This window comes from Triticum dicoccoides, chromosome 2B (assembly GCF_002162155.2).
Source record: "Triticum dicoccoides isolate Atlit2015 ecotype Zavitan chromosome 2B, WEW_v2.0, whole genome shotgun sequence".
In the NCBI taxonomy this organism is placed as follows: Eukaryota; Viridiplantae; Streptophyta; class Magnoliopsida; order Poales; family Poaceae; genus Triticum; species Triticum dicoccoides.
In genome coordinates, this window is record NC_041383.1 from 574,853,801 (window position 1) to 574,865,507 (window position 11,707).

The window sequence follows — 11,707 nt, forward strand, 5'->3', positions numbered from 1 at the left end:
GAGAGTTGAGACGCTTCACCAATCCTAACACATCAAACATGCTACGTCCGGTTTCCTACACATGCCTTGGCCCAAATCCGCACTCATGAAGCTGCCCGAACAATTTGGGTGTCTAGCCCAAACGATTTGGGGCTAAGCTTCGATGGACCTTTAGTCCATAGTGTGTGGTCGCTCCTAGTGTCGACGGTCTGGTGGCTTGTCTGGGGTCATTCAGTCTGTGCCCTGGATGATCCGACAATTTTCCTCGGATGATCTGGCCGCAGGCTCTATGGCTACAAATATTAGCGCCTGACGGTTCGGCCAAGGGCCTGTGATGCGTCTAGGGTCGCTCTGGCCAGGCAGGGGATATTCCATTTGTCCTTTTCCTTACTCCGAGTCCGTGTCTTGGCTATCTATCCTTGCTTCTTCATGTTCCTCGTCTTCAACCCTAAGCATACACAAGGTTCATGTGTTAGGCAGCCCACCATTACCCCTAGGCATATCAAGTGGGTAGTCATTGAGGAAAAGATTCACCTCATGTTGTATTGCGTTGGCTCACGCCCTCGTCATTGCATGGTCCAGTTGACGCTTTCTGGCTTGGCGTAGTGATGTTCATGGTACCTGGTTTATGATACCATCATCGAGAGTGTGAACAGATTTACACTGGTTGTAATTGAGCTCCTCCAAGTTGATTACTTGAGGCACTCTGAGGCTTATGGTGATAGGTGAGTAAAGGGGCTTCCATCGGATGTTTGGATCAATTAATTTTATGCATTGGACATGGAAGAATTGTCATGCGGCATGGTACCGACAGTTCACCGACGTTGCCATGATCCAACCATCATACTTTAAGTACTCGAATAAGAGGATTTATAGATTTAGCATTCTTACTTTGGGATGTCTGGCTCGTACAACAACCTCAATGTCCTGCAAAGATTTGCTCTATTTGCAGGAAATCTCCATGCAACATATTTGAAGACAATTTACATGCCTCGGAGGGCAACAATGGATCTCACTTTGCAATGTGTCAAAGAAGTCGTTAAGTTTAGGGGAAGGACTAGGTGCAAGCCTCCCAAAAGGCCAATACCCTCGTTTTTGGGGAGTTAAGTTTAGCTAGGGAGAGGGCATAGAGAGTTGGCTGTCTTTGTCACGAGAAAAATTGGGGGTCTTTTTCCCCTCTCTTAGCCTCTTCTCTTTTTATTTCTGCTACATTTAACAAGTTTAGTCTGAAGAGACCTTCATAATTACATCATACATAAAGACATAGCATCCGGCCTTTGAAGTCTCTATGAAAACCTTAAAAAAAAAAACTTTGCCACGGTTTCTAAATCCTAATCATGAGGCTCGAGTCGGCTCTTGCTTGCAAGATCTTCTTATATGATGTTGCGGCATGTGTGGTCGCAGGGGTATGGGCAATCGATCGCCTTCACTTCGGCCCGGCCAAAGTACCAATCGCCGACAGATTTTGCGATCCTCTGTATTTGCAACGACCACAAAATTTATATGAACTGTTAACGGATGTGTTAAATGTGTAAATGCTATTCCTCACAAAAAAAAGTGTAAATGCTGGTGAGACTTGATGTATTCCACTACCTTGTTCTGAATGGCAGGGGTGCCATTCCAGGTGGCCGGCAGTTCGGACTGGCAGTGGGCGAAACACGAGTTTATGAAGAGCCCGTTGCTCTTGGAACTGGAGAAGCCTCTCACGGATGTTACCATCTGATCTCTGAAACCTGCATATGTGAACAAAATTAGTTACTCCGGACTCGGTACTTGTCCAGATCCTCACTTCACTGAAAAGAGTATTGTGTTTTGCCTCTAACGCAACGGCTTTGGTGCTAGTTACTCTCAATCGGTTAGGTTTGGAGTGGCGAGTTGAATTGTTGTTTTACCTTGCAGGAAGTTTATCTGAGACGCATTGCAGGCCGAGCGGTTGAACTTGCAGGCTCGCCAGGCGCGGCTGGGGTCAGCTTTGCTTGGGGCCAGGCTTTCCTCAATCTGATTAAGGTTCCGTCACGTTTGCTAGCTCATTGCAAAAATCAATTACCCAAGATAAATCATCATTCATGTGTAGTGCAGATATCTGATTACCTGCCAGACGTCGTAGGCTGCGTTGAGCAAGAAGATGGGCGTCTTGATGCTGTCGATGATATCCTGAGGGAAGAAGCACTGCGGGCGTGCGTGCAAAAGAAACATCAAGGTGGCTAGGATCAGTTGAGAGACAGAAGAGAATCACTCACGAATTGCTCTATCTTGCACGCAAACTAACTAAATGAAGCACGCACGCACCGAGGTGGCGTCGAGGTGATCGGTGCAGGTGGGCGGAAGGTGCGGAGCCACTCCCTGCATGGCCACAATGTCGCCGTAGTAGGATCTCAAGCTACGGCCCCCGGAGACATCCACGCTGCACGCAAACGGTCGATCAACCAGGTGATAGTGACGGCAATGATATACTTTAGTGGGACGGTCGAGCACTTAGCCGTACGCGTCGAGGAAGAGGCCTGCGTCGGCGAGGCACTTGACGGTGGTGCCTCGGCCGGCGAAGAAGGCGCCGAACTGGTCGCAGTGCAGTATCGCCGCCAGCCCCCCGGCGGAGCAGCCCGTGAGAAGCGCCCGGTCGGCCGACGCCATCCCGATGGAGAGGAGGTGCTGGATGGCTTCCTCCCAAATCCTCTGCCCCCGGAAGTAGAGCCCAGTAGCCTGCAACATATTTACAGAAGAAAAATTATGCGTCAAAACATAGGATGATTGATGCCACCACGGATCGATGCATGAAGAGCTGACACATTGTTGCGTATAAGGAACTAATATGCACCTTGTCGAAGGTGTCGCCGGCAAAGGAGGCGCTGTCGCAGTAGCGGATCTTCACCCGGTTCCAGTTGTAGAAATCTGCATGATAAAAATGCACATGTCGTACGTCGATGGCATACATTTCGTTCGTCGCAGATTGATCATGTAGTGCCCTTTTTTGGTTTTGGAGTTGAGACTTGAGACGGACCGTACCAGGATTCTCGGCGGGGCTGGCGCTCATGATGCCGGTGAAGCTGATCTGCCGCTCCATGAAGTTGGACGAGCCATGGTGGGTCCTTGTCCGGAACCTGCACGTCCTCGCGTTGTTGCACCACCCGCCTCCCTGCACTTACCATGCAATGCATCGATCAGGCAAGATCATACATGCACCACTGTACAAGTGCGCCCGCGAGGTACCTCGAGGTTGACGATCCAGCTCTTGCTCCCTGCCCCGGAGCCCCGGTCCAGGTGGTAAGCGGCCGGCGTCCCATCCATGCACACTGCAATCGTAGATAGCAAATTAGTCTCCGTGTGTTACACAGGATTTAAAGTAAATCGATACTGTGCTTACAGACATGAGGAACAGTTCAATCGCATATGCCAATACAACTCAAAATTCTTAGCTAGGCTTGATTCTGACAGAGTAAATTTGCTCAAATGACAACATTTCTGGCTAGGGTAACGGGTTGTCAAAAATCACAAAAAGAAAACACATCAACTCTGCGCCCAATGAGTAACAAATTGCGCGGTGGAATGGAAGCTAGAACCCACGTTAGGTGCCTAGACCAACCTTCTACTTCCTCAACATTTTATTTAGGTCGTGCTACCCGTCGGTCGGGTGATAACTTTAAGTTATCCAACGCCTCCTTGACCATCAGATCAGCAATGATCAAATGGCCTGCAGTGTATCCCGCGTCTCACCAATCCTTCCTTCACAAAGAAACATCTTTGTAACATTGGCCATATTTCAGAAACATCAGCTAAGTGGCAATTTGCCTCATGCATCCTCCCTTTGCGAAAACAGCATTGCAACATCAACCATGTTCCAGAAACATCAGCAAAGTAGCAATTTGACAAGCTCGCAAGACTCGTGTCTCCGCAACATCAGCGATGTTTCCGAAACCGACGATGAGGTTGCAAACTTGCAATATGGCGAGCTCGTAGCACCCACACTTCCGCAACACCAATTATTTCAGAAACGTTGGTGACATAGCAATCTAGGGAGCTCGTAGACGCGTGCCTCTGCAGCACGAATTATGTTTCATAAACACCATGGGTGGTTGCCGTCGCCTCTCTCTCCCCTTGAAGCAGCGTGCAGACAAGTTGTAGCGCCGTGTCCTGGCCTTGCAGCATTGGTTGGCCGCCTCTTGAGCTTGTCGGAGGAGCAGTGTGTGAGGATGAGGGAGAGGAGAGGACGGGACAAGCTGGTATGGTTTGCTTCGATGTTGACAATGAGGCGAAGGAAGACAAGTCGTGATTTCTCTGGTGGAGATGGGGAAAATGCATGATATGGCACTGCGTGTGGGGCTTGCAGGGGGTGGAGGGTACGTGGCGCGCAAGGAAGGCGGCGGACACAAGGCTACGATTCGTCAGGTGATTTGAAGTATTTCTGATTTTATTTCTGCCTATTTCACAAAAGAGAAAGGCCCCACATGTAAGAGACTAGGAGTAGAGAAAATTGAGGGAACACACGACCAACACAGAACCTTCAGAAAAGGGAAGGGAAAATTGAATCTTTTGCCCCACTTTATTTCCCACTTAGATAATTCCCCCCCCCCTGAGAGGCTGCCGGGTGGGGCCGGGGCCACTGATCATTGAGACAACCCTGGGGCAAATCATTTAACCCCTTGTAAAGTGGGGCAAATAATCTAATCTCTCGATCCAGAAGGGAGCACGGACATTATGCACACAAACGGGCTCCACATCATGGGCCCGCTGGTACATTCAGGGCCGCGGTCGGTTGCTGCTGTAGTGCAGGCCGGGATTCGCCGGACGGCAAGGGAGGGAGGCAAAGAAGGGGCTCCGGCAGCTGGATCTGAGTGCCCGCCGGAGACGCACGGGAGCGATCTCGAGCGCAAGAAGCACAAGGGAAAGATGAAGAATGCATGCGTGTATTGTCGTGTCGTGCGCCACTGGATTCCAGTTGCTTATAGACATATGAAACTGCCGACCGGCGCCAGAAATTCGCAGACAACTCTTGATAATCCACAAGATCAAATTGTCCACTGCGCACACTACACATCCGTAAACTTTTGCGCTAGCAGCTGAATCGATCAAGCAGGTAATTAGGATACCATTTCCCATAGTACACACCGAAAAGTCCCTCGCAAAAACTAAAAAAAGGAGCAGACGAACAAGAAGAAGCGGACAAACTATTCACAGAAGCATGCTTGGACTTGGACATACCGGCGCCCTTGTCGACGGAGGCGTTGAGGAAGGTGATAGGCACCATCATGTCCGCGACCGACGCCGCGGAACGTCGATGCGGCCTTCTCCTTCTGCCACCGCCGCTCGTCGCCTGCTCGTCCGCCGCTTGCACGCTGACGCAGCTGCCGGCGAGGAGGAGGACCAGAGCGAGAAGCGCGCACGGCCCGACGCCACCAGTCCTCGTCTTCACCATCGTATCAATGGATCGAGTAGTAGAAGCAAGATCGAGCCGATCGGTAGGAAAATCCCTCAAGGACGTATATTTAACGAGCGCATAGCAAGGGAGTGACGCACCTATATAGCCTACACATAAACAAGGAGTTAATCAAGCGAGATATATCCTAATCAATGAGAAAATTAATATGCCTCCAAATATGGGCGCGCAGTAGCGTACTACTACTCCATATATCCACATTGCATAGGCAAATTGACCATGTTAATTACATGCATGCGTTCCATATTTGCCAGCGAACTATTTGGGGGTGCAATTTGGCAGCTAACTAAGCAGCAGGAGGGAATCAAACAAGAATTAAGTTAGGCAATGCCACCCTGGCTCATAAACGGCGAGAGAAGAGAACATGTGCGCGTGTACTACCAGCAGAATCCATCCATGAGAAAGAACGTAGAGACAGCGCGCGCATACGGCGACCGAACACGCGACAAAGCAAAAGAGGTAACGGGCGCACGGCACGCGTGTACGCATCCATTTCTATTGATCGTCCTATATGCGTGTACGTTTTGCGTAGGTGCCGGTTGATTTCGATGGCTCACTCGCATCCGTAAATCGGCTCCGGACGATTAGGGATGTAAGTGGCAAATAAATGACGTCCGCAATTCTGTTTAGTTAGTTTTTGCTAGCTTGATAGTTTATTTTTTTCAAACAAACAAAAATTCTTTTTAAACTATCATATTGTAAGTGGACTTTAAACGGGATTAAACGGGACCCGGTTGACATCCCTACGGATGATTACAGTGTCAGCGTGCACTGGTTGTTACTTGTTACGGTAGGACAATACCTTTTTCATGCGACCAAACTTTGGCCGCGCTCCACCTCCACTATCAGCCCACTATATATCATCAGATAACGGAATGAAGATAAAGAGCATCCAGTGCAAAAGGCAGTAAATTTTATAATCTCGGACAAGGAAAGCAAATATAATCACTATGAGCAACTTTAGCAAAGTCATCATATTAGCCCTATCGACATAATAACTAATAATCGAACAGTTCAAAAATTTGTTACTTTTTCCGGGGAATGCACTAAGAAGCTAGCTAAAGCTAACCAAACGGGACTTGTAGACGCCGCTTATTTGCCATTTACATCCCTATAGCCACTTATTAACAAGCACAACCTTAAAGCTTATGTGCATTAGCTACAAAATCACCATACGTAACAATTAATCCATATACAGTCGTGATTATAGGATGATGATGATAGAGTACAGAACGTGTAACTTCAAACTATAGACAGGGATGCTTTCCTTTTTTTTCAAGGAAGAAAGGAGAACTGCCTCACAGCTAATTAATTTCCTAGGTAGGCATCCACGTTGGCATTGACGGATCTCGATAGAAACTTCATGCAAATCGGCGGCTTCACCTTTGCAAGGGCGAGGATGGACTGCGGCAGCGTCCAAATGCCGTCGCCGCAGATCAGCCCCGAGGCGACCGCGGGCGCAAACGCGTCGGCCTTGGCCTTGTTCACGATCCCCCACACGAAGACGATGACGGTGCCGACGAACATGTCGATGGCGAAGTAGGAGCCGATGTAGAACGGTATGGCCATGGCCATGGGCAGCGGGATGAACCTGGCGACCTTGGCCGGCACCAAGTCCCTGACGAGGTTGATGATGATGGCGCCGGCGAAGAAGACGTAGCAGAGCGTGAGGCAGTGCTTGGGGAGCGAGGAGAAGCCGTCGACGCCGAGTATGGCCATGTTGCGGTAGACGATGGCGTAGGGCGCGGGGTACTCGGTGCCGCTGATGCCGATGTCGTCGAAGGCCTTGTAGAAGAGCCAGAAGACGCAGGGCGCGATGACGCAGCCCATGCCGGTGCCGATGATCTGGCTGATGAACATGGACCTCGGCGACGCGAGCGTGAGGTAGCCCGTCTTGAAGTCCTGCATGAGGTCGGCGGCGGTGGAGACGATGCTCATCATGACGCCGCAGGCGGCGAGGCCGACGAGCACGCCGCCGTGCGGGGCGCCGGCCCACGCGCCGAAGATGAAGATGGCGAGCTTGCCGTAGGTGGAGGCGAGGGACCAGTCGGTGAGGCCGGTCCCGTAGGCGTTGCAGAAGGCCAGCACGGGCGCGAAGACGTACGCCACCAGGATGTAGTACCACTTGAGGTCCGGGAAGATCTGGGGCAGGGTGGCGATCGACACCGCGGCGACGGCGGCGTACCCCGCGTAGGCGACCGACTTGGGGATCTGGTCCTTCATGAATTGTTCGGTGCGGCGCTGCTCGTCGAACGATACGGGCTCGCCGGTGGCCTTGGCGCCGCCCACGTCCGAGACCGGGATGGTGCTGTTCTTCTTCACCATGGCCGCGAAGGCGACGCTCGTGCGGACGAGCACCTTGACGAAGTTGTACAGGCCGTCCCCGAGGATCATGGCGATGGATATGAACACCTACAGTGTCGTTGCGATTGGTTGCTTAATTAGTACTGGCAACAGTGGCACCGATTATAGCCAAGAAAATTCAAATCAAAGACGATGAAATGTGTAGATGTTTGTTTACCCTGTAACCCTGGAGGCCATGGAGACTGCTGTCTTTGAGGTCAGCCGAGTACCAGCTCCCTCTGTTGTTGTGTATCAAGGGCCACATCACACCCCACGACAGGATGCCTCCCAGTAGAACAGACACGTTCACTATGTGCGGGCAGATCATCCCGACTCCAACATAGGTAGGGGAGAAATCGAAATAAAACCTGCAATTTCGAAATGTGAAGTCCAGTTTGGACAATGAGTTCAGATCTCCATATAAATACAGAAGGCCTCAGGCCAGCTTCAGACATTCAGACCAAGATAACAGGCATTATCTAACCTGCTCTTGTAGGCCTGAAGGCCCAACGTAGGGAAGTTCTGGAACCCACAGCCATCTCCAGCAGTGTAGAACCACTGGAAAAAGCCCCAGAGGAAGCTGAACGAAAAGAACTTGCCCAATGTCCTTACTTGCTTCCTGAAATACCATAATCATGTCGTCAGTAACTATATATCACCAAGGAGAATACTAGCACTGTGACATTCAGACGATTAGATTACTTTGCAAGCTTTGCACCCTCTGGCGTGTGGAAACCGTTGATAAGATACGCAGTCGCGGTGCCACTTGGATAGGTGAGCTTGTAGTCGACAATCATGATCTGAACCAGAAAGTGATTTGAGGCGATTAGTAGATGGGTATGCAGGCAATGCTGTAAGAACGTAAATAGAAATGGAGAAACAGGCTGCAGATTTACCTTTCTCAGGGGCACGAGAGCAAATAGCCCAACGAAACTGACGAGGAAGAGGAACCCTATCATCCACCCGATGTGGGGGTCCTTGACATTCTGAGCATCGTTAGCCTCTGTTGCTTGGCTGGCGATGGTTCCACTCATGGCAAACAAGTAAGTGCCAAATCCACCTAATCAATTGGAATGAGCCAGTGCAGTGAATATCACATTTCCCCATGTACGGAACACGGATTATAGGTAGTCCAAGCCATCAAATGTTTTCAGGCAAAGTTTAGGTTTAAACAAGATGAATGCCCCCTAGATTTATCTGTTCCTAAATATTCAAAATTGAAATGTGAAAAGGCTCGGATAAAATATTTTGCCATGTTTTTTTTTGTTCGAGTTGTGTCATCTGTTATTAGTAACAGTCCAACAAACGAGATACTTTTTTGCAGACATCTCTATCAAACTCTCTACAAACTAACAAGTGAGATCATACTGTCCAAAAATAAAAACAAGTGGGGCCATATTTGAAATCTAGTAATTTCACATCCAATCATAGTCCAAGATTCCCGCCAGGGAAAAAAGGAAGGGCCTAATAAGATTGGAAAAAGGGACAGTTGTTGAAGTCAAGTCTACAACATCACATCCATGGGCCACATTCTATTAATTCTCTTATATATTTCACACCATGCGTATAGATATGGAGTCAAACCATCTAGATCACTATTTCAGCATGAGGTCATATGCAACTTGGCTGTCCCATGCTGAGATCTCAATTACTACGCGATAACGAAGATTTGAATACAGTTAACCAGTTTATCAGCGTACCAGGCAAAAACTTCTTTTACATGAAAAAAAGAAGAAGCCCTCGCGTCGTCCCCGCGGGCGACCCGAGGGGAAACCCTAGCCGCCGCCCCTCGCACTTCCCTCCGCCCCTCTCCCTCCTCGCCGCCGTCCGCAACGCCGCCGGGCGAAGCCTGGCCGGCTGGGCGGCGGCGGGGCTCCTTTCCCATCCATCTCGTTCTGGCTGGCGCGGGACAGTGGGGACGAGGGGAGCGCCGGGCTAACGTGGGGTTTGGCGGCGCGGCGGCGGGTCTCCCGGCGATGTCATGTGGCGCCGTGGTGGCGGTCTGCGAGTTGCGAGGTGGTGGCTGCGTTGGTACTGCCCGGTGGTCGCGGGTGTCGCCGGATCCGGATCGGATCCATCTGGATCCTGGCTTCGGACTCCGTCGGCCGCCGCGGGGTGAGGTTGGTCGTCACTGGCAACGTCGGACTGCTGGTTTTGGCGTCTGGAGATCTACAACGGGGTCTTCTCGATCCTCCTTTCCGGTGGGTCGAGCACCATGGATCTTCCATCTTCGCAAGGTTTTGGATCGTGGCTTGTCGCCGGATCCGGAGCAGGCGGAGGATTGGTGGCATAGGATGGGGACCGGAGGAAACTTTGGTCGGCTAGGCCGGCCCGGCATCGGCGACGTCGCTCAACGCCGCTATCCTCTGTGGAGGCGAAACCGAGGTCTCTCCTATCCACCTCCGAACACATCCTGGACGAAAGTCCAAAATTCATTCTGGATTGGGCGGCGGCGGCGGCCTACACGTTGTATCCTCCATGGAGGCGCCGTCTTGGGAGGACCAGCTGTTCGGGGGAGAGATGATGTGGATGGTGGGCTCCGAGTACCTCCAGCAGTGGCGACGGTGCGGAGGTTGCCTGGTGGTGCGGCGTTGTATCTTCCGCGTCGATGATGATGATTTTTGCGGCATGGTGCGGCTACATATCGTTCATGGATGCGGCTGGATGGACGAGCGCAGGGCGGTGGAGCTGTCTGGTGCCATGGTGGCGTCGACGGCAGCGAGACCGGGTAAGGTGTATGCAGCAGTATAGCTCTGAAGATGGATTGGTGGCAGGTGGCTGTGGCGGCCTCATACCTGGCGGGCGGCCGGGTTGAGGAGCATGCCGGACTGGTGGGTGCCCATACCCGGCAGACGTCCAGGTTGGGACCTCAGGTCTTAGATGTTAGGTTTGGCTGCGAGGTCTGTTTGGTATTAGGCCCAGACCATCAGCGCCCCTTCATCAGTTAGATAGGAGTAGCGACAGAGGTTGCGAAGATGGTGGCTTTGGTCTTACTGTTGTACGACTTTGTAAGGTTTTGTGCTAATAATTAATAAAGTGGCCGTATGCATCGACCAGATGCAGAGGCCGGGGGTTTTCCTCCTTTTCAAAAAAAAAAAACATGAACAAGTTAAATAAAGGAAATATACATATTTTTGTTAGTCCCTCAACGATTGTCAAGGTCTAAGTTTGGTCTCTTAACTACAATACCAGAAATCTGTAGTCTCTAGTTGTCAAAAACCATCAAGATTTTTCCCGCAAAAAATAACAATCAAGATTTGGTCCTTTGATCAACTAAAAGCAGTTTTGATGACGACATGGCAGATGTTTCACACGCATGACAGCCCGGTAAGCACAACAATTTGTCAAAAATCAAGAAAATTTGCAGAGGAAATAAAATCAGAAAAACAAATTCATGGGAAAAAATAAAGTAAAGCTACTAAAGTTTGTAAAATATATATTTGTTGGTACAGAAATATTATGCAAAACCATGGAATTCTGTAAAGCTGCCAAATATGTTGCTACAGTTATTTTTACAAATTATCGTACGTTTAAAAAATTATGTTCAAATATTCATGTGTTTTCTAGATTTCTTGCTGTTTTTCTAATTTGGATCAAACTTCCCCTTAATTTTTCTTGTCAATCTTTATTTAAAATGTAGTTTGAGAAAAAAAACATTTTGTTAAAAATCTATTGCGTCTTTATGTTTTCTATTTACTTATCCGTTTTTGCATATATTTTTTGCATTCTATTTAGTTGGCTTTTAAAATAGAAAACTCTAATTTCTCCGTTTTCAAGTTTTGTCCAGTTTTCCTGCTGACTATTAAGTGAGCACAAATTTATAGTATTGAAGTTGGGGGACCAAATGTAAACTTCGGTGATAGAAGCCTATGATTAAAGTATCCCTAATATAACTACCACTAGCCAGTACTGTACTCTATGTCGCAGAGTAGCAAGAACAGCACTTGATTTCCC

At 49.6% G+C, this 11,707-nt stretch overlaps 2 protein-coding genes across 2 annotated transcripts in view; both read right to left on the reverse strand.

Moving 5' to 3' along the window:
* Positions 1-1,004: 1,004 nt before the first annotated feature.
* LOC119368045 (pectin acetylesterase 3-like) lies at positions 1,005-5,683 on the reverse strand. The gene is made up of 11 exons (XM_037633407.1): positions 5,591-5,683; positions 5,176-5,499; positions 3,187-3,269; positions 2,983-3,112; positions 2,795-2,868; positions 2,465-2,679; positions 2,269-2,383; positions 2,071-2,148; positions 1,872-1,977; positions 1,573-1,712; positions 1,005-1,454 (listed from the first exon to the last, which is right to left on the reverse strand). Exons 2-11 carry the CDS (start codon positions 5,387-5,389, stop codon positions 1,353-1,355), a joined length of 1,257 nt encoding a protein of 418 aa, XP_037489304.1. The 5' UTR covers positions 5,390-5,499; positions 5,591-5,683; the 3' UTR covers positions 1,005-1,352.
* An 843-nt stretch (positions 5,684-6,526) lies between these two features.
* The window catches only part of LOC119364959 (probable metal-nicotianamine transporter YSL12), a 6,269-nt gene continuing 1,088 nt past the window's right edge, over positions 6,527-11,707 (reverse strand). The window contains exons 2-6 of the mRNA XM_037630533.1: positions 8,650-8,813; positions 8,456-8,553; positions 8,238-8,372; positions 7,932-8,121; positions 6,527-7,822 (exon numbers count right to left, since the gene is read on the reverse strand). Coding sequence (XP_037486430.1) covers positions 6,719-7,822; positions 7,932-8,121; positions 8,238-8,372; positions 8,456-8,553; positions 8,650-8,813 — 1,691 coding nt within the window. The 3' untranslated portion in view covers positions 6,527-6,718. The remainder of the gene's footprint in view (positions 7,823-7,931; positions 8,122-8,237; positions 8,373-8,455; positions 8,554-8,649; positions 8,814-11,707) is intronic.